At 50.6% G+C, this 26,733-nt stretch overlaps 1 protein-coding gene across 2 annotated transcripts; it reads right to left on the reverse strand.

Moving 5' to 3' along the window:
• Nucleotides 1-893: 893 nt before the first annotated feature.
• Nucleotides 894-26,733, reverse strand: ADA (adenosine deaminase). Of its 2 annotated transcripts, none has more exons than XM_042049877.1 (11): nucleotides 26,627-26,733; nucleotides 13,255-13,316; nucleotides 9,980-10,102; nucleotides 9,721-9,864; nucleotides 8,790-8,905; nucleotides 6,441-6,565; nucleotides 4,754-4,825; nucleotides 4,391-4,492; nucleotides 3,587-3,654; nucleotides 3,070-3,199; nucleotides 894-2,666 (listed from the first exon to the last, which is right to left on the reverse strand). In XM_042049877.1, the coding sequence occupies exons 1-11, from the start codon at nucleotides 26,672-26,674 to the stop codon at nucleotides 2,565-2,567; spliced, it is 1,092 nt and encodes a 363-aa protein (XP_041905811.1). In that variant the 5' UTR covers nucleotides 26,675-26,733; the 3' UTR covers nucleotides 894-2,564. The 2 variants fall into 2 exon arrangements, with proteins under 2 accessions (XP_041905811.1, XP_041905819.1); XM_042049885.1 differs by lacking the exon at nucleotides 26,627-26,733 and adding an exon at nucleotides 20,284-20,370.

A 26,733-nucleotide genomic window follows, 5' to 3' on the forward strand; every position in this document is an offset into this window, starting at 1 on the left:
GACAGCACAGTTGTGTCTTTAAGCCCCATTTCCAGCTCTTCTCACCACAGAACAGTAATTTTGGCTCATGCTGACACACACAGAGATGAAAGGCAGTGTGGAAGGACTGAGCACCACACAAGACCTCTAGCAGTCAAATCTGGGCTAATCTTAGCTCTCCCTGGTCAGAAAATAGCTGTTTCAGAATTATATTTAGGCAGAGGAGTAGGGACCTGTTGGCCAGCTACTCTGAGCAGATGGGCAAGAGGCATCGGGTTCCCCCTGCAAGTGACAGCCAGCTCAGCCACTGTCACTGACTGTGCTGCAAGACCAAGGGCACTGCCTTAATCAGCCACATCCTGATCTGCAGAGCTGCTGAGCACAGGGATGCTCTAAGCCCTTCATGTCAGCTGAACATGGCCATGCCAGACCTGTCAAGGTCTAACCAAGCACTAAATGACCCAAAACCTTTGGGCAAACACTGCCCTGTCTGCACTGACTGTGCAGCCCAACAGCCCAGACCACCCCTCTTCTGCCTCTGAGCATCAACCAACTGTGCAAAACCCAGGAGACAGGGAAAGAAAAGTGACTACTTTTGATAAACACCTGGAAAAGTGAGAGTACACAGTGCTGGCACTGCTGCTTCCAGCAGTGGGACACACCCCTGTGATTACTGAAGGGAAAAGGACGGGATGCTGGAACAACCTGTGGCCATAAATCCAGCTTGGCTCCCTGGCATGGGAGCAGGCTTCCCTCTGGCTGCCAAAGTGCTCCAACCTGGCACCAGGAGAAGGCACGACTCAAGACACCAAAGCCCCCATCACACCTATCAGTGAACCCCTGTGGTCTAGCAGGGGTTGAGGACCACAGGCCACAGTCCCTAACAGTCACCCCTGAACAGAAGGGCACGAGGATTTCTCTTTTAATATAAATTTGTTATTTTATTAAACAGGATTAACAATCAACTGTCCAGAATCCAAACAAGCAACTCTTCTTCAGAAAAAAATTTTGGAGAAAAATGACCCAAAAAGGGCCTGTTTCTTACCGCAATCATGTCCCTAGAAGTGATACTTTATCTTTTGCTTTATAAAAGTAAGAAAATCACTCTCTCATCTTCATTTATCTATCTATGTGTATATATGCACCATGTACTTCAGAGGTGAGTATTTAACTCTGAAGACCAATATGGAAGCCCAGAAAGAATGGAAATACTCCCAGCACACCATCACTGCTGGCTGAGGCTGGACCAGTCTGGGGTCTGTCCATGGCAATGGTGACCACGGCCCCTTGTCAAAGGCAACTTTTTGGTACAGTATCTTTGGAGTAAGCATCTTGGCAGACCCCTGGGATGCTAAAGCACACCACACACTCAGGTAAGAAAATGATGGTCTCTTCTCTGGATGCACAGCTCTATTGCTTATTGAGTAAAAACACTCCAATGCACCAACATCCCTAAGGAATTTTTGGTGAGTTTCTCTGTATAAATTCTCCACCAAACTGAAGATCTGACTTCTAGCCAGTGTCATAATTGAGTGAGAGAAGCAATCAGATGGGACATGAGTCAATGTGTGACACTGGGTCCAAGTTAATTTACTGATTCAGCCTTGAGAGTGCCTAATGATTGTGTCAAATCAGAAAGAGGGCAGAATCGTTAAACCAGGCAATCAATCACATTTTTTCCGAGTCCTAAACAAAGGTAAGAGGAAGATCAAACTGCAGATCACAGGAGCTCTCCAAGATGAGTACAAAACTGGGAAAAATCCCAGAAGGCAGATTTTGACCCAAAGTGGTAAGATTATGTTCCAACTTCCTATGTGTGTGCGAGCATAGTCATGGCCAGCTGTGAGCACAGCTGGGCCCTGAGCCCAAGGCATGCACTTCTGCAGCAGTGACACTGGGAAGCCTGATATATGGGAGTTCTTGTCCAAGAAAGGATGCCAAAAAATTAGTATTTTGTTTTAAATGCCCTTCAGACCTGTGCACAGACAGGGGCACCAGCCTGCAGCTTGTTCTTGTTCCAGTCTTGTTAGTACAAGACTAACTCTGGGTAAATATAGCTGTGACCAAACCCTCCCACCCACAGGACAAGAATAAAGCCTCTGTGTCTGAAAGGGCTGCTCACTCCCTGCCAGCACTAGCACACCTCTTCCCTGGAAAGGTGAAGATTAACTCAGGCCACAGAGTTGAAAGTGGTTATTTCAGCACCGCAGGCTAGGGCCAGGCAGGTCAGTGGGACAGGACAGGTAAAACAGGGAAAGAGGGGAAAAACTGCAGGAGAGGTTCTTCTGTTTGCATTTGCAGTACAGAAACATCAGCAGATGGAGAAGGGAGTCAGGCCAGCAGGCAGATCCAGTCTGCTTGCACAACAGCAGGATAGGAAGCTGGATATCCATTCAGGAGAGAGTTTGTGGGGTACGGGTAGGTGTATGTGATAGCGTGATTCTGATGAGCACTGTAAGGGTTAGCACAGGGCTGCCAGGAATAGAGACCGACTCTGGGCACCTCCTCCCAGTACTCCCACTGGCAGAGGAGAGGCAGGCACTGGTGAAGAAGGGCCCTGCTCCACGCTGGCTCCCAGGGATGGGTCATGATGCATTGGGGACCATCCCATAGGCTTTGTACAGCTTGTTGAGCAGCTCCTGCTTTTCCTTCTCAGGTAAGAAGCTGGACTGGGCTGCATTGATGTTCTGAGAAGGCAGAGGAGGAACACAGAGACATTAAGACACATCAGACATGAACACATCGTTCAAGTGCACATCCCAGCACTTGGCTCTGAGCAGCAACAGGCAAGGGAGAGTATAAAGTTGCCACCCTCAGATTCATTTCCATGGCCTTGTTTTATGACAACTGCTCTGGCCCATCACTAGCAGCAGTCCCAGGAGAAATGAGACCAGCACAAAGCAAAGGCCTTTAAGTACTCTGGAATATTTGGGATATGCATTTTGAGCCTGGTCCTACTTTCCTGCCTACAGGGCCAGAGCAGAATTTTCTGGTTTCCATTAAAAACTCTTCAGCTTATAAAGAAAAACCAGTAGGTTGTTCTGGGCTGCACCAGTACACCAGCAGAGCACCCAGCCAAGGCTGACTTACGACTCTCTTGAACTCCTCTTCAGTGAATCCCATGTGTTCCTTCACAATGCCATAATCCTTGTCAATGGTGGAGTTAAAGATGAGGGGGTCATCTGTGTTTAGAGAATAGTTGGCGCGATCCTTCTTGAATCTGTAAGGAAATCAGGCTCAACTGGTGGGCAAAGCACTGGGTGTGACACTGTGCAGTTCTCAGGGTGAAATGCAGCAAAAGCAAAGACCTCGGGGCTGTCCCTGCAGCTGGCACTGCTGGAGACAAGCACAGGGCTCAACTTGTCCCCCCATAGCTCTGCACTGACCTGCCAGTAGTGGGTAGTGCAGCTCAGAGCAGGGCAGGAGGACAGGACAGCCTCCCCAAGGGACCCCCACACCCCTCCAGCTGCACTAGACTCCCCTGTGCCAAAGGACACGGATTATGTCCTAAATAATCAGCTGTGCCTTAGCTTTGTAAAGCAATAAAGCAGCTGTAATCAACCCAAATCCTAGTTATTTGAAATTTCACATAATTGAGAAGTCTTACTGTATTACGGGGTGTTTGCTGAAGTCCGGAGAACATGCTCCAGTGAGATAACTGGACCAAGGGCAGACCTGTTTGGGGGAGGTAAGCATGAAAACCAGAATCAACCACACAGATCTGAACCCCAGCTGTGGACACAGATAGCTCAGCACACTGGTGAAACCAGATTAGAGCTTTGCTCACAGCTGCCCCTCAGCGCTACTCCGACAGACCAGTGCATGCCCCGGGACACAGATGCAAGGAGCCCACAGCCCACATGACAGTGGCAGGGGCCAGTGGGATGTTTCCCATGGCCAGTCAGTCACCAGCCCTGGTTACAAAACCACTTGCATTAAGTACATACTCCTTCTGTTGGTTGGATATGTCCATTCTGGGGAAAAGCGAAGTAAATCCACACATGCACTGTAAGTCCCAGGCATTTCCACCCTCTAGCCAGACTTGCTCTGGTACAGCAGCCTGATTTGTGGAAGGACAAGCCTTCAGGCTTGAGGTGTATAAATTAGTGAATAAGCCCTCCAGAATTTATCCTTGGCCACATAAGGATCCATTCTTTCTGCTATGTGCCTCCCACAAGCTGCTGTGCACACCAGCGCTCCCCTGCAGCACATCCCAGCCAACACCCAGGTTTGTCCCCAGCATTTTTCCTGTGGATCTTTGGGCATCTGGGTACAACACAACATCACTGTACATGTGGTCAGCACTTGGGTGTCAGCTCCTGTCCCTGGCTGTAGCACAGCTCAGGTGAGGGCTGGTTTTCCACTCAGACAGCAGCTACCTGGTTGTCACGCTCCCACCACATGTCCTTACCTCAAAATGCATCTTTATTTTCAGCAGCTCCTTGTAGAGCTCAGGGTCCTCCAGGACATGGTATCCGTGGCCAACCCGCTCGGCCTTCAGGACATAAACTGCCTAGAGAGCAGAGAAAACCACTCAGAGCTTCCCACACAGCTCAGCTCCTGCCTGCCCCGAGACCCCCATCCCACTGCAGGTACAGCCTGCACCACTGAGCTGGCTCCTAGGATGTCCTTTTCCAGCTATCAGGCCAGATCTGTCCATGTCCCCAGTGTTCACTTTGCTGTGGATATGGAGAGGACATGGATGCCTCTCTCCCTGGTGCAGGGCACATCACACCCCTGTCCCTCTCTACCCTGAGTCAGGAACTCCTCGTACCTCCTTGACCATGGCAGCTGGGCCGGCCTCCCCAGCATGGACAGTGCGATGAATCCCACATCTCTCAGCTTCCTGCAAAACAAGGGAGAGAGAACATGTTCCTGTCCCATCACCTGCAGCAAGGTCAGCAAGCTCTGGGGCTGGCACTGCTCCCAGGGGCACAGCAAGGCTCCTGTGCCAAGACCCCACAGATCACGAGCCTTGCGCTCCAAGGGCTGCAAGAGCTCAGTAATGTCACATAGAGAGACACTTAAAAATCCTGGTTATCTTCCACTGGAGCCCAGCCAGGCTCTTCATGGGTTCTTAATACTGGGTGAGTTCACCGCTCCCTCCTCTCCAAACAGCAGCAAGCTCTGAGCTCCTCTTCCTCCACCCACTTGCCTTTCTGCATGAACCTTGCAGCAGTTGCACTCTTTGGAACTTCCACATTTTTTGCCAGTTCCAGCCATTTGGGAGAGTGTAGAGGCACCCCAGGGCAGAGATGAAGAAATGCTCTGACATTGAGCACCTCCCTCCTGCAAGGGGCTGGGGGTGGAGGCAGCCCAGCCGTAAGGACCCTGCGAGTGCAGCTTTGGGTGCAGCTCCATGACCATCCTGAAAATTCCTTTGCAGGGGCCACAGGCCACCTGGGCTTGTGAGCCAGCCATGGAGCCTGGAGGAAAGCCTGGAGGGAAGCCTTGCTGGAGAAGGACCACCCAGCTGGCAGCAGCAGGCAGCCTGCAAGCCCCATCTTGCAGCAGACGTTCTTCACAGACAGTCCTTCAGGGCTTTGCACTCAGGAGTTTTTTTCAGTTACTTAATACGGATGGGAGGAGGGTTTGCTTCAGCACCTCAGAGCCTGAGCAAGCCCCTGGCACAGAGAGAAGATGCATCCTTCAGACAGAGGAGGCTGGACCTGGGTACTGCTGGCCCACCAGGGCAGGATGAGACTGCCTTCCCATCAGTTAATAAAGCCCTGAGCCCGTGTCCTGGTTTATAATCACCCTGTTCAGCCAGCACAGCAGTGCAGGCCGGCCTTGTATCAGATTGCACTGATGGGGTGAAGACCCCAAGGAAGCCCCATGTGGTTTCAGACCTGAGCACTGCTTGCAAACCACCACCCTTTTTGCCAGTGATGGTGCACGACCTCCTGCCCCACTGATGGAGGGGACTAACAACCCCAAATTTCCACCAGCAAAGAGAAGCGAGGCTTTCCCTTCCCTTTGAGCCACTGCAAAGGCTGAGGTTTAGTGAGAGCCTGGGATCAGGCTCCTGAAGCCATTCCAGTGTTTGCATTTGAGATGATCAGATAAAAGCCCTGCAAATGTGCAGCTTCTCCTCTTCTCCTCGGGTGATTTCTGCCAGACTGGAAAGTCCAGTCTCTTCCACCCTTGGCTGTGGTTTCACCAAGCCCCAGAAGCCAACAGTACCGTGGGATGGGGGCTGGTTTGGGCTCCATGTCACTCATGTCACAGTGCTACAGGATAGCATGCCAAGCCCCAGCTCTCATGTTTTAGCAATGATGCCTGCCATTAATCATTTAGGAAATATAAACAAATACTTTTGCTATTTAACTGAATGTTTTTAATAGCTGCAACGAATTTTTAAGCTGTCCCAGCTGTTTGCAGTTTGAAAAGCGTCCCTTCACACACGTCCCCTCAATATACATGTTTCTTGTAATTTCTTTTAAAAAACTTATTCCACAAACCTCATAAGCCTTCTTATGCTCAGAGTAATTCTCCACCTTCAGGGACTCATCTCCAGCCAGGTCGACAGCCACCACAGAGTCATTTCGATACTTCTTGCAGAGCTCCACCACCTCTGGAGACCAGCCTGGAAGAGGCAGCACCAGGATTCAGGAGGAAGCATTCAGAAGGGTCACACCTTCAGCATTTTTCTAAACAAATCCTGGTCCTATAACTAGCAGGCTGGAGCTATTTTCTTTAGTCTCTCCTAAAGCCTGATGCTCAAGAAGAAAGCTAGCAAACTCCTAGAAAGGTCTCATCTCTGTCATCTTCAGGCAAATAAAAGCTGTCAGCTGATCAGTCTGTTGTCAATGCAAGGGAAATCAAGTGCATTCACCAGCTATAAAACTGCTCTCATCATGCTCTTCTGCTCACTTCAAGCAGGGGAAAAAATTAAGTACTTCCAAGCAGTGGTGACTGCTGCAGTTGGCTTGAGGTAAGATGAACTGCACTGCCCTGGGGCTGTAACTTGGTGTGTTGGAGAAATCTCTCCGCTCCCGAGCTTTCACCCCTTCCCAGGCTGGGCAGGGTGAGGGTAAAGGCAAGAACTGTCCCATTGGATGTGTTGTGCCATGGAGGAGATTGGGCTGGGAGGGATCTCTGGGGAGCCCTGTACTGCAGCCATCCCTGCCCTGCTCTAGGGCATCCTTGACTCCCCCGAGGATTCTACTCCTGGTGGGAAGGAGCTGAAGTTTTATCTATTTGCCATCAGTAAGAAAGAGAGTAACAAGTGGCCAACAACTGCTTCAGAGCTCTCCCTGATCAGGACAGATAACCTCTGAGAAAGGAACTGCATCTACCAGCTCCCACAGCACTTAACCTCAGCAGAAAGGCCAAGAAACAGAGATAAACAGTAGTGTTAATAATTAACAGGCACCTGCTGCATACAATCCCCAAATCATATGAACACACCAGGATGACGTGTGCAACTTCATCATCTTTTTTTTCCCCACCATTTTCCAACTTGCTGCGTTAGAGCCATTCTTTTATTAACAAATTTAATATGGGTTTGTCCTGGCTGGCATCTTTGCCTTTCTCTCAACAGTTCATCAATTACAGGGTGGCTTCTCACTGTGCAGCACATCCTGAATGTACTGCTAGAGACTCTTTATCAAGCACATCACTGGCTCTGAGTATCAGCTGGTGCCCTGGGGCACAGGTATGAGAATGCCACCTCTGCTGTTTGCACAAGCAATCCCTCCTGCAGTGAAATGCAGGCTGTACATGCCCTTGGATGCTCCTGCCACCTCCTGCCTTTACCACCTGTGCACTGGCAGGGACTGTAGCTGCAGGTCAGTGTGACTGTGCCTTACAGCTCTCCAGTTTCTACAAAGAAAAACATTTTCTTCCTAGAAACTAGAAATATAAGGGTCAAGTTTTCAAAGTCTTGTTTGGTGTTGACTGTGTAGGCAGGAAAAAAAAAAGCACTCTCAAATTCGTATTTCTTGACACAAATTAATCACGTACTCACTAGGAAAAATCTTTCCACCATCTACCCTACTAAGCCTACATAAAACTGGTGAGAGATACGAAGATACTCAGAATAAAATCTTCACATAATAAAGCTATTGTCACACAGCCTCTCTCTGGCTGCATCCTTCCCTAGAGGAAGATGCTTGCAGAATTCAGCAGCCCACTGAAATGCTGGAAATTGGGTTTTCTTCCTATTCTGGGTCACAGCACCTGTTACCAACAAAGTTTCTCATCAGAGCTGCTGACTTTATAAAAAACGTATTATATACATGCCTTAAGTATATTTGACTCGTGTTTTCAGCTTAAGCCAGCAGAGACTGGCTGCTGCCAGTGGATTCTCTGGCTGCCCCATGACCCAGGCTAAGGAAGGAGCATCCTGCTGTAGGACCATGAGCAGGGAAGTGTGAGATGTCATGCCTGGTCCTCCTTCCATGACCATTGGCTCTCAGACCTCCAGTCAGTCATAGAAGATGACACTGCTCACTGTGCCAATGGCTTTTATTGGCCCAAGGTGAGCTCTGGCCTTTGGGTGGGGAGCAGAGATCACAGTTCCCCCAGGAGAGGACAGAAGAGCCCCTTTTGTCCCTCTCACAAGACCTTTCAGATACTGGTTGTACCCACAGACCCCCACACTTGCATCCAGCAAACCTTTGCCCCACAGTGAAAGGGGCAGAGGACCCCCACCAAGACAAGAAGCTCCTCAGCACTGTCTGGTCCTGCATCACACCCAGGACCGGGGCTTTCCCCACGTTCCTGCAGGGCCCCAGACCCCGGGGACGTCCCCACCGCCACGCGTCAAGGAAGGGGAGCAGAGCAGCAGGGGAGCTGCAATACATTACTTGGCATATGGCGCATGCAGCATAGAATAGACCTGGCTTTGATGTGGAAATCCCTTTCTCCATCCTGCAGTCCCTGATTTACGAGCTGAACGACTTCATCTGGAGTGAGGTCTCCCCTGCAGGGAAGAAAAGCCATCAGCAAGAGGCCAGATGTGCTAGGGAGGCAGGCAGGAGTTGCAGGTCCAGCCCAGCATCCCCGTGGGAGGACAGGCTGCCCCAGGTTCCACTCACCTTAACATCCAGAGATGCCCACTGAGACCACCCAGAGCCTGAGGGCACCTTTTATACCCCTGCCATGGCCACATTTACCAGATAGCAGGCACTGAAGCAGGTACAGGTGATACTAAGATTTAGAAAGGCCTTGGGGAACTGGGTGCCCACCGTACCTGAGCAGAGGAGCCCCCTCTTTGCCAGAGCATCTCATGAGAGCACACAACTCTCTGCAGCCAGGCAGGGGAAAACGCAGGGCTCAGCACCCACCGCAGCACACTTTGGAGGGGCCCCAGAGCCCTGCATTGATTTAATGCACATATCACAGAGGGGATGACATGAAAGGAAGGGATCAGATCACCAGCCCCCTCCAACACCACCCACCATCTCTGCCAGCTCAAATTCCTGTTTTGTGGTCAGGCAGTCCATATCTCTCACAGGGAATGGCTTCAGACAGAAGGTTGAGCACAACTGCTCTGCACATGCAGAACTCGGTGCCCAGAGCAAGGGATGTTAAAACACTGCAGCACACAGAGATATTTAAGATGAAAAACCCTCTCAATGGGAGAGAAAGCTGGAAGCATGCTGGCTCTTGCTGCATGGGAGGAGAAAGGTTTGTTACAGCAGCCTTTGAACACACAGTGGCTGACTGGCACTGGCCGTGCCTTCTCCATGCCCAACCAGCCACCCACCAGCTCCCCAGCACGGCAGGGTCACTCACTCAGCTTGTCCCCAGGGGATGGGATCCACACCAGCGTTGGCCAGGAGGTGAGGGCTGTACCGGACCTCCACGTAGGCGATCCCTTCCTTTGCTTTTGTTTCCACAAACTCGTAGGCAATTCTCCTCACCGCCTCACGGTCACCCCTGCAGGGGTGGCAGTGGGACCTGTCACGCTCAGGGCCCACAGGGCACCTCCAAGGCTGAGCCAAGGGATCCTTCCAAGGGTTGAGGGGGACGAAGCAAAAAGCAGGGTACTTACGCAATGGCAGGCATGTAGTAATTAAATTTCTCTAGAAACTGGGGAAGTGTCAGTGGTGTGTCATAACTGACATACTTCAGGAGCTCCTCAACAGTATTTCCGGGGAGAGGGATGCCTCTTTTCCTGGAAATGAAGTCACGTGTTACTGACAGGGAAGGTTATCGCGTTTTTAATCAGTGCGTTTCATACACCAATTGCCTCCAAAGCTGGCAGCATCAACCACCATTTCTTCACAGGAAAGATACAGCACACGCTGTCCTTCCAAAATCTCCTCACGGATGGAGCCCTGAATCTCAGCGGGGAGGAAGGAGATCCAAAACACAGGCAAAGCACAAACAAACCGAAATACAAGCCCAGGCTGACCCGGCAGGAACACAGCCAGGGCACATTTTAAGCTTAAGAAGGAGTTCATCTAAAGGGGCTCTGGATTATTTCTTGGCACCTCCTAGACCTAGCAGCAGAATTGCCAAAATTCTTTAGAAAAGTTAATTTCCACTTATGCAGGCTCAAAGGATTGAAACATCACAGAGATGCTCCAAGGCCTGGGGTCACACAGGCAGAAGTGTCGTGGCTCATGGGTTTGGTGCCAGCAGCTCCTGCGAGCGAGCTGGTTCCTGAGCTCAGCATCCTGGTGGCATCTTCTGTGACAGGAACAGCTCCCACACAGGAACAAATGGCAACAACTGCTCTCACCAAAAGGACAGGCATGCTAATGCCCACATAAATGCTTCCAAGAGGGAAGAGCAGCTGGAATACCGAGTGGGTGAAGGTGTTCCCGGTGTGGTGACAGCCGGGATCGAGGGTGCTGCCAGCCAAGGCTGCTGCAGCTTCCTGGGCAGGCTTTGCCACCCCCCCCCACCCCGGTACCCTGCACAAGCCAACACAAATTTGGAATAATAACTAGACATTTGTTTTTAATCCTCTTTCCTGCCACAATGAATTACATCTGATTGATGGAAGAACCCTAATAGAGACAAAACACCACAGACAGTTTAGTGCTGCGATGCCAGCAACCATCCCAATGAGCCATGCAAGGACACAGTCCAAAGGACCCCGCTCCTGGGCTTGGTAAACATTGCTCCTTCCCCACTCAGCCAGGAAGGAAACCAGCCCCACGCTCAGCCCTCACATGCAATCTGCACAGATTAAGTTGCTGGCTCTCAGCAGGGAACACTCATCCCTGCCAAGGCATCGGTTTTCCTCCCTGCCTTGCCCTTTCCATGGCACTGACACATCAGTCTCTGCTCCAGGAACCAACTTGCACCTTCCTCCACCTGCCCGGCGAAAGTTTCCTAGAGCAAAGCCACTTCCCTGACCTCTTTCATGTGCTTCCTGAAGAAGTGCCTTCATGCAGGCATCAGTGGCAGTGCTTTGGGATGATCCACACTGGAGTCACGCCTCTGGATGAGGAGGTCTGGTGGATCATGCCAGTGTGGTTTTTGGAGCTCCTGCTGCCCCATCCAACCCTCCTTGTAGCTGGGATTCTTCTTGAAGCACAGTGGCCAGAGGGGAACATGTTTGTCCTTACTGCCACCTCAGTGTGCTGCCCAGAGCCCCCTGCAGCCACGGGCAGCACCGTGCACACCATCCCACCTTGGAAAGGGAACCTCTCCTGGGGACACCTAGACCCCATGAGGGGTTTGACACAGCTCTGAGCCCTTTGGCTGGGCAGGGCAGATGCAAAGACTGACCCAGATCTGACAGAATTGGAGACAAAGTTTCTGAAAACAGCTGAGTTCAGCAGTGCACTGCCCAAGGGGGCTTGTGCATCTCAGCAGCTTGGGGTTATGTGTACATGGTCAGACACCACCTGGCAAATTTATTTCCAGCTCTTTACCTTTAAAAATAGACCACAAGCAGCTTTCTGTGCCCAGGGTGAGGTTATTAAGGCAGTCAGTCCCCTATAGCCTTCTGCACTGCCCCACTGCTTTTTTTGTGTGTGAGTTTAAGTTTTAGAGCCCATGAATAGCACAGCCTTGCTCCACCCGAGGGCTGGCAGCTCAGGGAGATGCCAGGGCTGTTTAAAAATAAGAGGGAACTCAGCACACACTCAGGCAATGAAGGTTTCTGCCCTAAGCAAGGATCCTGGCACAGGATCCCCAGACAGCCAGTGCCTCCTGGCTTTCAGGGCTCCTACAATTTTCCTAGGGGACTACACTGGCATTTCCCATTTGCAGGCAGACGGACCCAGCAGAGCTCCACGGAGTCAGCACCAACTCTTTTGTTCATTTAGACCTGTATTCCAGCCCTGCAGCCCACCAGCAGGAACCCTGACTCAGTTCACCATGCCAGCATCCAGCAAAAAATGGGGTGGACAGCCCTGACCCACCCTCCTCTCTGACTACGCAGCAAAAAGTATGGCCAGGCCCTGCAGAGAAAGCTACTCCAGAAAGATTATTTCCCCGTAGGACTGCACTGCCTTGGAATCTGCTGGGCTCACAGAATGCCAGAACCACTTCCCATCCTCCTCAGAACTGATTTCCTCCCCAAAATACCAGAGCTATGCCTAAGGGCTGTTTCCCAAAATCCTCACCCTTGCCACCTTCCTGATCTGAGGGTATCAGTGACAGCTGGAAGAAATCTTGTTTACTTTGCTTACAAATGTGGAGCCAGGCCCTCACACAGGTTAATCATTCACCCCATGCTTCCCACACAATCTACACTGAAGGAAGATGCACGTGGGCTCTGTCAAGGAAACAACCTTTCTCTAAGTCACTGCCAAGTGCTTCCCTGGGTCACCCCCACACGAGCGTGACTCCTTGACTGCTGACACCGGGCAGACAGCCTGGGATTCAAATCCACATGGCAGCAGGGCAGGCAAGGGCACCCAAGCTGGTTTTTCCTCCCAAACCATGGAACAGCAGCACCACCAAGACAATGCTCACAGCCTGCTGTCATTCCACTTGCTTTTGAGATTAGGAATGTGGAAAAAGAGATGAGAATACAGCGCCTCTGCTGTGTCCTGGGTACACTTCAAAGGCAGGCAGCTCTTTATGAGACATCTTCTGGACTTTTCTCATGGTGGCGCCTCTCAGCTTGCCCAGCTCACAAACCCACGACCAACACAGTCACATTCCTGCTACCTGTGAAGCCCCACTGTCTTTTGGGGTGTGCTCAGTGTCCTCACACTGTGCAGTCAGGTCTGGGCAGAGACAGAACCAGCACCAGCCAGGTCTGCTGCCTGCCGGAGCTCATCTGCCACAGATCTGGAGAAGCAGAAGGGATGATGCCTTTGAACTGCAGCTCCCAGAGCTTCCTTCCCGCCCCCAACTCACTTGCCGAAGTACAAGATGGTCTCTGGTCTAATGGCTCCATCCAGGTGGACGTGAAGCTCTACCTGCAATAAGAGAAATGGGTCAGGTACTCTTAGAGCTGCAACAACAGTTCAGAGAGAAGGAGCTGGTGCTCACGTGGGTATAAATGCAGCCAATACAAAGACAAAGTCATGACAAGGAGGCACATAAACATTTTTTAAAATATAACCATTATAAATTTTCTTCTTCAATATCTAAGTATCATCTAAATATTTTGTTATGCTGCAGCTCACACATTTAATGAATCTTTAGAAATTTATTCTGTTTCCAGTAATTTTCAGGAACTGTCCTCTCCTTATTTAGAGTTCGGGAAGAGTGAAAAAAGCAAACCCCAAACATGCTCACTTTCCAGCTTGCTTCCTCCTTGAAATTGCAGGCAGCCAAACACCGATTAATTTGCTAAGAGTCATTACACAAAAACTTTGACTTCACTTCCAAGAATCAGCTCCTGATGGGTTGTTAATTACTTGGTATTATCAGGGCTTACAGGCTCTCTAATCCTACATAAGGGGTCAGTCCCATGGCACAAAGGTGCTGTAAAAAATAATAGTAACTAGCTGTGCAATAGAGATAACAAGGTTTCAAAATAAAACACTTAAATTTTTACTTATTTGCAATGGGACAGTGACTCAGGTCTTTTCACTCTGAAGCCCTGTTTCCCCATTATTGCTGAAACACTGGATTTTGGAGAAAGAGACCCAGAAAAGCAAAAGCAAGCTTTTTCCATTAGCCAGCTGGGGCTTTTGGAGGAACATGACAAAAGTAATTTGGAAGTCGAACTGGGAAGGAAAATATTAGCTGTAAAATGTTTCCGCTAGATATTCATCTTTCCAGAACTGTTTTCTTTTAAGTAACGGAATAGCCTACAAAATACATATCTAATTTAATTGTATTTTTAAATGAAAGTGTAGATTAGAAACTTAATACACTAAGTTCTTTTTAGATATAACATCGTGGACATCTTCCTGCATAGACGATAGCTGCAGGGTGCCAAGGGTAAGAATGGAGTAGGATTCAGAAGAGGACTGGATATTTGCATGGATAACTAAACTACCCAGGGTTACTAATTAAAACCCACAAACCCTCTGCCGTCAGGGCATGTATCAAACAATAACTACGAGGAGCTGGGAGAAAATTGAGTAAGTGGTGCCTGCAAGTGTCCAAGAGCAGGTGACGTGAGCTCCTGGCACAGGGCTGGCAGTGCCCATCTCTGGGGCGTGCACTGATGCCCATGAGCTCACTCCCATCCCTGCACACCTGCCCTGCAGGCAGAGGCACCTGACTCACTGCCAGGGCTGTCGCTGGCCACTTCTGCTGCAAAAGGCAGGGCAGGGACAGTGCTGGCGTTCAGGCCATCTCCACACCATGGCCACGAAGCTGCCACGGAAGCACTGGTGGGATGCCAAATGCAGATGGGCAGGCTCAGAATAGATCAAACTGCTTGTGGCAATCAGCTGGCCCAGGGGTCATGAACACACCCACAGACACCACTGTTAGCAGATGGTAAAAAGATATCCCTGCCACTTCTCCTACCCTTAAGATATGATCTGAATCTACAGAGAGGAAGATTTTAAAAGGGCAAAACCTGATCTTTCCCCCCTCCTTGAGTTACACAAGCCTGCTTATGAGGACTAAATGTCCTGCAAAGCAGCAGATAAAATAACAGGCTACAGACAGGGTCTGCACCGCCAGATGTGGACGCCTGGCACGTTTTCCACTCTTAAGCTCCAATTCCTATTTTAAAACCATGCAAGATCCACTCCTTGAGGTATTCAACAGCTCTTATGACTTTCTGATGGAGTTACAGGCTTGAAATTTGCTCACACTGGATTTAAAAACAAAGCAACCTGAACCTATTGAGGTCTTCTCCCTCAAATACTTTTCAAGTGTTTCCTGCAAGAACATCTCAACATATTTCCATCAATGAGAAAGCAGATTCCATGGCATCCTTCATCTATGTAAGCCACCTCCTTCTGCCACTTCTGCAGGTGAGATGCTTGTAAAGCAACAAAGTTCCTCTCCAATATCAGCAACAGGCTCTTTCTCACCTGCCAGCTTTTTTTTTTGGGTCTGGAGACACTTAAACCAAGTGCTAAGAAACCGTCATGCAATGCTGTTCAACCCAAAAGTTTTGGGTTTCCTCAAGATCAGTGCTTCAGAGCACCGTTTTCTGCAGCTTCGATCTCTGCTATTTAGACGGCCAAAGGACATTCAGAAGATGGAAAGGTGTGCCTACAGGGCTCCAGATAAGGATGCAATCAGCAGAGGCACAACCCAGCAGCTCATCTGCCCCGGGGGGCACTCTTGCTCACAGACCCTGAGGGCTTCCAGGTCCGTGGGAGGCTGCTCACTGCAGATTACATTTCAGCTCTCTTCCTTCGTGTTTGTTTTGGGTAAACAAAGCACAAGTCTTTTCCAGATACAAATGGGTGACACGACCTTGCCTTAAGCCAAGGAAAGTACCCAGATAAGGATGAAAGAGTTTTCTCCGAACTGTGGCTCCAGGGGACGATGGCTGAGCAAGCAGAAATTAGGTGAATGCAGGAGCTCAGTACTTCTTCCAGAGCTCTCTGCTCCTTAGTACACAGCTCCATGTGGTCTCCCACCCCAAACCCTCCAATTTATCTGGAGAGAAAGCACGTGCACACATATTAAATTGGGATCTCAACACTTGGTGAAGGATCTGAACAGCACCACAGGCTGCACCAGCACTGGAGAGGAGCCTTCAACCATTCCAGGACCACTGATCATAAAATCACAGAAAGGTTTGGGTTGGAAAGGAACTTGAAGGTCCAATTTAGCTCCAACCCCCTCTGCCATGGGCAGGGATGCCACCCACTAGACCAGATTGATAACTTCCCTTCTCACAGCCCATCTGGATGTGGTATCACCTGTTCTGATGAACAAGAAAGCAGCAGAACTCTCCAACGCTTTCCTGAGGCAGGAGCTTTGCTCTTCTCCCATTTACAGTGAGGACCCTCAGGACCAGCTCTGTGCAGCCACCCTTCAGCTCTCCTGCACCTCCACGGACCTCCCACCATCAAAAACCCAGAGTGTAACGCAATAAAACTTTTAGTTTCACTCTAGGCTTGTTGAAAGCCAGATGGATGGGTTCAAAGAATGTTCAAAAGGCTGTAAATTGTGCGTCCTCAGCACAGACAGCCCCCAGCAAGACCATCAGAGCAAACCCAGTGCTTTCCATTTTTATGCTGAAAAAGTTTTAGCTCAACCATGGCACATGATTCTTTAGTGCAGATATCAGCAAGCTGGTTCGGACTTTTAAAAAGGAGAAGTTTTAAGGGCTCTGGCTTGACTTCTCTGAAAACATTGTAATGTTTTCTTTGAGATGTAATAAGTTTCAAAAATAAATTCAAACACAAAAAGGAAGGTACTCAAACAAGTATGCTCCATTCCAAGATCAAGTCTGATTATTTTTAATGTAGTGAAATTAAGGGGAAAAAGTTAACCAAACATTCAAAGTATTTTCAGCCACAGTCAACCCAACACAATTTCTCTATTATGGTTTGATCAGTGGACCATGGCAGAACAGTTACTTGCTCAGCTTGCCCATTATATGGCATAAAAAGAGCCATTCAAGCTAAGGCACTTGAAGGTTTTGTGTATTAGGTGGTTTTAGGGTCTTTTAAAAAATATATACAATGACCAAAGTCAGTCTGCCCCTTTTATTGTGAGGTTTCCAGCAGATGTTAATACATAATCAGGCAGCTGATAAAGTTGCATCATTTAAAAACCCTTAACAGTGCCCAGGATTATTTATCTGCCTCTTAAAAGGTGATAATTTAGGTTCATTCTATTAATCCCAATAGCTGAAAACCAGGGCAGTTACAGCTGTAATTTGTCAATTATTAGGTAAGTGTGGCAAATCACTGCAAAAAACAATGAACTATGTTCCCCAAAGACTGGCTTTATGGACAGGCACTGTCAGGAACAAAGTGATCCTCATCCTAAACTCACCTCAAACACTCATTTAGAAGCAAGAGGTGAAAGTGGCCCAAGGGGGTTGTGAAGTGGAAGTGGCACAGTATCATCCTCAAGCCTGAGGACACCACAAATGCATTTGGGAGATGTATCTGTCACATGCTTTAGGGCATGAGCCTTTAGAAGAGAAGCATGGGAGACTACAAGACCCACACTGCTCCACTGCAGGAAATATTTGTGCTTTCTAGGCAGCTAGACAATGATTCATGGGTTTGGTGGCTGAGGAAGAGGAGGGTGCTCCCGTGCTGAGCAACCTTTAGTACCACCCTCCTGGCACCAACTACTCAACCTCCATTGACCTCAGCAGGAGACTTCTGGTGACATTAACAGGTGATGGTGGCTGTGTGTCATCCCAGGTGATGGTTCTCATGGGGTGGCAGGGCCATGTACCCACCGACCCAACACAGACCTCACACCCACACCTGGTGTTCACTGGAGCGAGGCACCACTTCAGAGCAATAAACAGAGTCCTGGCACTTTGTGCAGCACCAAGCCAACCTCTTACTGCCACCATGTTTGACAAGTGGATCCGGGAAGGTTATCCAAGAGCATCCCTGTACTCAGTTATCAAAGAATTGACCACACAAGGTACCACGGTGTAAGGTATGGCTTGAGCTCAACGCAGCCTCAGCAGCACCAGGCTCTGGCCCATGCCGAGTCAGGGGTCAGGCTGTGCACGATAAGTGGACAAGCCAAATACAACATCATCCTTGACACATCACCGTGCACTCGCAGTCCCCACAATAGGCACAGAGAGTCTGCAGTGCTGCAGGGAGTGGAGTGGGGCAGGACATCCACCCAAATCCCCTGGGTACAGCCAGCAGAGGCACCTTTGGTGCCACCCAGGCTGGGTCAGCAGCCACTCTTTGCTGAGAGGCTGACACACACAGTGTGCCTGGCAGAACACCTGCCCCATGTGACCTGATGATTATTTTGCAAACCAGCTACACCAGCTGCTGGGAGGGAGTGAGCCTGACCCCAGAAACCCCTATTCCCATTCTGTTCTCCACAACACAGCTCAAGGCACATGGGAGGTGCAGGAGAAGACAGCCACATGTCCTGAAGCCTTCAAGCTGGGGCTGGCCTACAAGAAGAGGAGCCAGCAGCAAGCAAGGACAAGGTCTCTGCTCTGGTTGTGGAACAGAAAGGGTGATGGCTGACGTCAAGAAACACCAACCTTTTCTGCTCTTTTACAGCCTACGATAAGCAGGGTTCAAAGTTGTCCTCCTGCAGCTCCCTGTTCATCACTGCAGTCACTGGGAGTCAGCGAGTTCCTGAAAAATGCAGAGGCAGCCCTGGCCCCACATTCAGCCAGGGCTGAAGCTGCTCCAGTTACCAGAAACATCTCTAAAACACAAAACTGATCGTTCCCAATGGCAGAGGATCCAGAGGAATGAATAGGGCTCATTAACTGACTTCAGGCCCATTTTTTTTTCCCCAAGCCTGACTTAGCAGGTTCACAGGGCTGAAAGGGACTGCCTGAGTCAGGAAAACCAGTCTCGTAACTGCCAATAGCCAGAAAACAGAAGTCTGATCTTAGCAGTCAAACCCTGCAGTTTTTCCTAGGTCTTTCTCTTCGGTATCCCACTCTCCCACACACTGGAAAAGTAGAAGCACAAATGAAAGAAGAACTTAAGTTGCTTCTCTCAGCCAACAGTTTAAAACCACTGGGGTAACACAACAGCCTTTGTTCTTAGTGCAGCTGATGAAAAACCACTATCTCCCAAAACTGAGGTGGACTTAAAAAGGCTTTAACCATTAGCAGCTGCCAACACTGCAGGGATTTTGGTATCTTGCCTGCTATTCCATGGATCAGCTTCCTAGAAAGGGAACCATAATGATGGAATGAAACACAAATCAGACCTGTGCACTCTGCCTTTTCCAAGCATGTGAGACTTTCCTGGTGCAAACTCAGACTGAGAGATAAACGGTTTGGGAGCGAGAGAGGATGCAAACAGCAGCAAAACCCCCCAGTCCTTTCGTGGTTTTGGAAACAATCTCCTTCTCTGGAAAAGCCACAAGCAGTTGCCACCACTCACGTTCTCCCAGAGCGGGAGCACCACAAATCTCACATCATTTTTCTTGGTCTCCTCTGCCTTGACTCCTACTTCTCCCCAAAAGCCCAGCCTGGCAGACCTGCTCCCTGTACAGCAGCTTACCCAGACCACAGCCTGAGAGCTGAGCAACCCTGCAGCACCGGCAGTGTTCTGCAAATCAGATACAGGACTATTGCTAACCACAGCTGCTTCATCTTCTTCCTCTTCTATTTTACAATCTAAATAACAAACATATTACCGTATGATCCTACTAGAGATGTAGTACACAGGGCATGGAGAGAGTGAAAGACTGGAGCACACTCTGACAGCAGCCACCAAGGTGGTGTCACGGGTATCTGAGGAGTAACTGAACTAAACGTGTAAGAGAAAAAAAAAAACAACAACGAAACCACAAAAAAACCCAACCGAAAGCACCCACAAAACAACAAAATCAGCCCACAAAACAAAATAAAAAACACAAGAGAAAACATTTGTTTTAGTAGACTACGAGAGTAGTTGGGATGCAGGGCCCTTCAGAACTTGCCCCTTCCCCATCCAGGCCACCTGTGCACCCCCAGCCCGGCGGAGCCGTGTCCCCGGCCGGGCGCTGGGATGAGCCTGGACCCGCATCGCGGCGGCGGCGAAATGCGCGGGACACCGGGGAGCGCCGGGCCAGGGCAGCGCAGCGCCCGGCTGCGACCGCGGGGGGACAGCGCCCACCGAGCCCTGTCCCGGAGGGCACATCCCCAGCGAGCGGCCCGGCCGCGTCCCGGTTCCCAGCCGGCTGCAGCCCCGGGGTGCGGAGAGCCGGTGCTGCCGCTCGGCTGCGGGGCACGACCGGAGCGCGGCACCTCCGCGCCGGGGCGCGCCCCGACCCCCGCTCCGTGCACAGCACCGCGGTCCCGGGGCGCGCCCCATTCCCAGCCCTGAGCCTCCGGCAGCGCTGCCAGCTCACCTTGGGTCCCCCGAACACTCTCTGTGCCTGCTCCATGCTGCCGCTGCCGCCGCCGTTGCCGCCGCTCTGCCGCCACCCCCGCTCCGCCACCCCGCTCGCCCGGCCCCCGCCGGCCCCGCCCCGCCCCGCGCCGCGCACGCCGGCCCCGGGGCAGGCACACCGCGGCAGGGCGCTTTGGCTGTGGAGGGGCGCTGGTGTCCATCCCATTCCTCCCCACTGCCATGGGCAGGGACGCCTTCCACTATCCCAGGTTGCTCCAAGCCCCGTCCAACCCGGCCTTGGACACTTGGAGGGATGGGGCAGCCGCAGCTTCTCTGGGCAACCTGTGCCACCCTCACTGTTCTCACAGGGGAGAATTTCTCCCTCAAATTTAATCTAAACCCACCCTTCCTGAAATCCCACTCGTGTTTCCTTCAGAAGCTGAGGGCCCCGGTGGTTCTGCTACTCCAACGATAACACTGACAGAAAATATAACAGGAAAAAATGACAGCTCAGCCTGTAGAACAGGAAAGCAATGTCCAGCTTTGATTGCAGTCTTAAGCCAATCCAACAGTGTTTAACCTTTCCTGCTCTCAAACCTGCTGCTCAGTGACTCACTTGGTTTGTCTGATGGCTTTTGGTCCACCATACACCTACTTGCAGCTCCTGCAAACTCACACTCAGCTTTTCATTTATTTTGAGTGAGCTGGCCATGTTTTATGCTACTCCTCTGCCTCCTGCTTTCCTCTCCCGTGGGTGATGCACATGGCAGCCCAAATCTCTGAAGACAGTGAGGCAGAAAGCCACAGAATCACAGAATGGTTGGGAACCTCTGGAGATCATTTAGTCCAGCCCCCCTGCTAATACAGTTTCACCTAGAGTTCCACAGGGTTCTGTCCAGGTTGGTCTTGAGTATCTCCAGAAAAAGAGACTTTCAGAGAAGTTCTGCCTGCTCCTCTCTGTCAAGCATGGCTTCTCTAAAACTGGAGAGAACAGATTTTCAGTCATTCCAGACCTAGCATCCCCATCTAGCTAAAGGCAGAGCTGCCAGGTTGAACCACTCCCTAGAGTGACCCTTGGGGAGCATCCCTGGGGCCCATATGCAGCCCTGGGTGAGACGAGACCCAAGCTTCCCGGAAGGCACTGACCAGGCAGGTGGCATTTCCAAAATCACTGCAGAGGCAAGGACCACAGCTTAGTTCTGCATGACAGGAGTTCACCTGCCCAGGTGAGGCTGTCCTCAGACCACAGCCCAGGTCTGCAGGGAGCCTTGGAGACAAGCATCACCATATCAATGAAAAATACTATTGTTACTTGCTCTGGTGCATAAGCAGAGAGAGCACCTAGGGCTGTAGTTGTGAACACTACCACAAATGGTTGCAAAATAAAGTTTCCTCATCTCCTTCCCCAGCTGTGTTTACTCCAGATGGACACTGTTTGTGGAAGCTGGCAGCAGGGGATTAGCTACGCAGAGCTCTTCTTGTGGGGATGGGGAAAGCTGGGTGCTCCTCCGGCCCTGTGCTGTCACAGTCAGGTGACAACAAACAGCCCAGGGGAGCGAGCAGCCTTGAAAACAGGGGCTGCAAGCTGGTGCTGGCAACGATTAGTGAGTGCAGGACATGCTACAGGCTCACTGCTCCACAAGGAAATGTCACCAGCCTCCCTTGTCGCGCCTCCCCAGCTTTGCCATGAGAGCAGTGATGGAATTTCTGCCCCAAAGCCCAGTAGGCATTGAGAAAACAGTAGTTTTTCAGCTCAAATCCCAAGGTCATTTGGGTATGTGCACTGCAGTGGAGCCCATGGGAATAGCCCAGGGCTTGGCTGGGGTGGAAGGTTCATCAACATGTTCTCTTTTATTAAGTACCACCTTTCAGGGATGCCCTGACTGCATCCATGCTGTACAGACAAAGCACACTAGCCACAGCTAACTGGAAAAAATATTCTTTACAAAATAGTGACTGGCAGGGGAAAGTAATCATTAGCTGCCAAGTGCGAGCCTGGCACCACTCAGGGCTTTCAGGAGACTGTGGGATGGAGAAGCAGTAACCAGGCTTATGGAAACCCAGCGGGAATAAACAGCATATATTTTAAAATTTGTGATTTCTGGGGTCACCAAAAGGTGACATCGTTTCAAGCTCCCAAAGCTTTGAAAGTGCTGAATTTGGGAAACACACCCCTCCCCTCCCTGGGTGTGCACAGATGGTCTGGGCACAAATAAAATGGTCCAGGCAGGGTACAGATTAGCCACTGGGTGTGAAACTGCCTCTGGGCAAGGTGAGCTCTGGCTCACATGGACCATTTCACCTGCATATCATGGGCTTTTTTTAGCAGCCACCCAAAAAGCATCTATTTTGCCTAGATAATGACTCACAACATCACATATTTGATGTCTGACTTCTGGTTCAAAGCAATTACAACACAAAGGGCCCCACTGTGAATAGACGGTGCTTTCTAATGATCTTCTGTGGGCGCAGCCCTGCTCGGTGTGTCATGTACACTGGGAGGACAGAGGTCAATTAGAGCATTTATTAGAGATTAGAGGAAATTACAGGGTAAAAAAAAATAGCCTGCGGGTAATTTTCTGCTGGGAGGAGAGTTGATAGCAAAGGTCAGAAAGAGGCAAATGGAGCTGAACTGGCCCCATCGGCTGGGAATGGTGCAGTAAGGGGGTTCTGATGTTTTTTTTTCTGCTTAGCAAATACACGTGTGCTGCAGACTCAGCTCTTTCCAGGAGTGTCAGCACAGTGCATTCATTGGACACAAGTGTGTTGCAGAGCCTTAGAAACACGGCTTGGGCTGATTTTAATTGACCTGACCCTGATCCACTTTATCCATCTTTACCACTGGCTTAATCAGGTGGTTGCAGTAGCTGCTGTGCTGTTGGTATTAAATCTGTGTTTCCCTATGAGAACACCACACCTCTCTGCAGCCAGAAGGCTCAAGAAGAACAAATCTGTCTTTTAATGGTGAATTCCCACTTGGGAAACCAGAGGGGGACAAACAGGGCCCTGTCTGGACAAGCACAAGGATGCTCTGGCGCCATCCTGGACGAAAGCAACTGTTCATCTGCACATTTGTCTGGTCACTGAGGTTGATTGTTTATCTTTTTTATTTTTAGGGAAAATTCCAGGCAGCAAAGTAGGGGTAAAACTGATCTTGGAAGCTATTCCAATGCTTATTTCCCAGGAGCTATATTTAAACCTGCTCCCTTTCTCTTGCCCCCAGAAGTTAATACCAGCTGTGTGTCAGGCTTGCTGACACCTGCAAACAGCTTTCCAAAAATAATAAGAAGTGTGTTTATGCTGGGCTTAGATCTTAAAAAAGGCACTTTTCTATTCTGGTTTGGGTTTTTTTGTTGGTTTGTTGGGGGTTTTTTTACCAGATACCAGCATCACACTACAGCCCATTCTAAGTAGCTAATGGAGGAAAATGTGTTTAAATTCATTAATTCTACCAGTATAAATGGTAGACATCATGACATAAAGCTGTACAGGTCGAATTTGCCAGATGAGACATTCTCAGCCCAAACATCCATTGCTTCTGCAAAATTTTTGGTTTTGAGACAAAGCCTTAACTTATGTCAGCAATTCCCATTTAATTTCTGCAGCTTCCCTGCAGGGCAGGGAAAACCTCTGCCCCTGGGTGAGCCACCGCTGGAGTCACTGGTGGGAACTCAGCTGTGTCCCGTTTGGTTCCTGCTGGGGATCATGGGACTCTGTGGTCAATGAGAAGGGCAAAAACCCCACTGAGGATCCACCCTGCTCCCCAAAGTGATTTCGTTTCCCCTCTGCTCTCAAAGGAGCTGGAAGTAGACACAACACTGGCCTCCAAAAGCAGAAGCAGATCCTGCATCAACCCCTGGTACCAGGCAAGCTTTGTCCCAGCTCTCCATCAGCAGGGAGTGAGTGCTGGGCTTTTCCTAAGGATATTCAGGCCACTGCAGGGCCAAGAGCATCAGGACAAACAGGGCCACTGAGCAGCTCCTCGGAGGGTTGATGACACTTAAGAGACACCACTGGGCAGACTCCTCTGCAGGGCTCCTGTCTGGCACTGCTTACAAGGAAACCACAACCCTCACACCACTAAAACAACACCAGCCTGAAAATAGAAAGAACCTCTGCAGTAGAACCCCCCTGAGACACACCCCAGGGAACAGATGGGGCTACCCTGTAAACAGGCTGCATTTTCCCATTTTGGGGCATTTTTGAGCAGCACAGAAATGCACACCCAGCTGATGACATGCCCAGCATAGGCACATCCCAGGATGCAGCCACTGGCAGAGCCACGTGGGCTGCTGCAAGCCTGCTGCACTGATCCCCTAACCAGATTAGGGCTGTAACACAGGGCAAATTTGCACCCAGCATCATGTATTTTAACCTATCCTGAACATCTTCTGGACAATAAGGCTTCCTGAAATGACCTAGGGGGCAACTGGACTGCTCCAGACCCCACAGGACAAGTACACCAGCCCCCAAGGCTGGTATATAGAACAGCTTTGAAAGTAATAAAGCAGAGAGAAGGCAGAGAAACACAGTCAGTGCTTTGGGCTGTGGGAAAGAGCAGTGGTCTGAGTCTGGCAGTCTTTCAGGCTTGGAAATGCCTCCAAGGCCCACCCTGGAAGCTGTGGGATGTCTAAGGATAAAGGCAGCCCCATTCTCACAGAGCAATTTGGGTCACAGGGTGCAGACAGACCCTCCCACGTGAGAGGAGCACACAGTCCCTGTGGTGTAGAGCAGCCTCACCTCAGCAGGGGCACCACCCTGCCCTCTGCCCTACCTGCTTTGTCAGCCTGTTTCACTGTTAAAATCCAGTGTTCAAGTTCAAGAACAAGGGCATTATCACCACAAATGGAAGCAGGGTTCACCTTGCCAGATAGCTCAGCTCCTCCTGGGCTCTTGGGCTCTGGCTGCCCTTGGATTTCTCTTGTGGGTAAAGACAAGGAGCCAACTCCACCCCATGGAAAGATGTGGCCCTGTCCCTCTTGTGCCAGTGCTGTCAAGAGGAGCTGAGAGAAAACCTGAACCAGCCACAGCAAATAAGACAAAAACCTCACCAGGATGTGACCTCTGACCAGGACAGACCAACTGGTCTAGATCCAAGATCATCCTGAGGAGACCAGGAGATAAGGGGGTAGGTGGATACAAGGCTTCCCTGGCCAAGTGCACCCACCACCTTCACCACAATGGATGATGCCTCAGGCACTGGGGAAGGGTTTGTTGCTAGGGAATTACTGAACTTGCTGCTGCTTGCAAGATTGGAACCGATCCTATCGATGGTGGGATGATAAAAGGTCCCCCTCCCACCTGGGTCAGTGCCCAGAGACTCCCACCATGCCAGGACAGGGGACCCTTCTGCTGCCTGCACAGCAGGGGACTCCAGCCCCAGTACACACCAGTCCCTTCCTGTCCTGACCAAATTTTCACAAAGAGAAGCCCAGAGACAAGAGCAGCACGTGAGCCAGGCATGTTCCAGCATATCTCATATCACCATGCTGGGAAGGTCTCAGTGCAGCTCAACCTGATTTCCAGCAATCAGGAGGTGGGGACACCTTTCTCTTTTGTGCTCCTTAGAAGAATGAACACATCCCTGATCGTGGCTGGCTGCAGCAGAGCCGTGACTCAGCAACACAGCTCTGCCACCCTCTTTGCCGAGGTTGCTGCCCTCCTTGTAAACACCTCACACCAACAGAGACAAGGTTTGCACCCAGATTCACCCCAGTCCGGCACAACAACCTCCTCCTAAGGGTTTTTTTCACCATCTCAAAAGGCTCAGCTCACCTGCAAATCAAAACCTCCACAGGAGCAGCACTGCTGTGTCCAGGCTGTGGCTGGAGCATGGCCCCAGTGCCCCACTCTGACCTTCCTGCCCACTTCCACAGAGCTGGAACAGCCCTTCTGTGCCTGGCCCTGAGCACCCTGAGCCCACAGCGCAGCCTATTGCTCTGGGGTCTGTTGGGGAGGAGTGGAGGGAAGCGTTCCAGGCCCCACCCAGAACACATTCTCCCCCACACCCCTTCCTGCAGCACTTCTCTCGAGGGAATTCCACTGGGAGCAGGATGCCCTGCTCCAGCAAAGGGTCATTGAACAGGGCAATACAGATGCAGCTCCCAGGCTGAGCATAAGCCCAGCTGTGGCCAGCTAGCACATGTCTCTATTCAAGTTCACTTTTTGAATGAGGACCAAGAGACACATGGGCTGACACCTCTGATTTTATCTCTGCAAGGCAGGGCCCAGAGAGCCAAGGCTTGTGCAGTTTTTCACGTATGCAAAGCTCCACAGCCCCAAACCCACAGTGCCCCCCCCAGCTCTTCCCCCCAATCCAGAGCTGTACAAGGAGCAGCTCTCCATCTTCACAGGCAACTCACAGCTACATCCAGCAAAGGAGCTAGATCAGATGCCACACCATGTTCCATGGCCAAGTGCTGCCCAGAAGTCGCAGAGTCACTGGGCAGAGTGACAGGGATCCCAAAGG

This window comes from Corvus kubaryi, unplaced genomic scaffold (assembly GCF_017639235.1).
Source record: "Corvus kubaryi isolate FWS band 111438036 unplaced genomic scaffold, C.kubaryi_AGA036_p1.0 134, whole genome shotgun sequence".
NCBI classification, from domain to species: domain Eukaryota; kingdom Metazoa; phylum Chordata; class Aves; order Passeriformes; family Corvidae; genus Corvus; species Corvus kubaryi.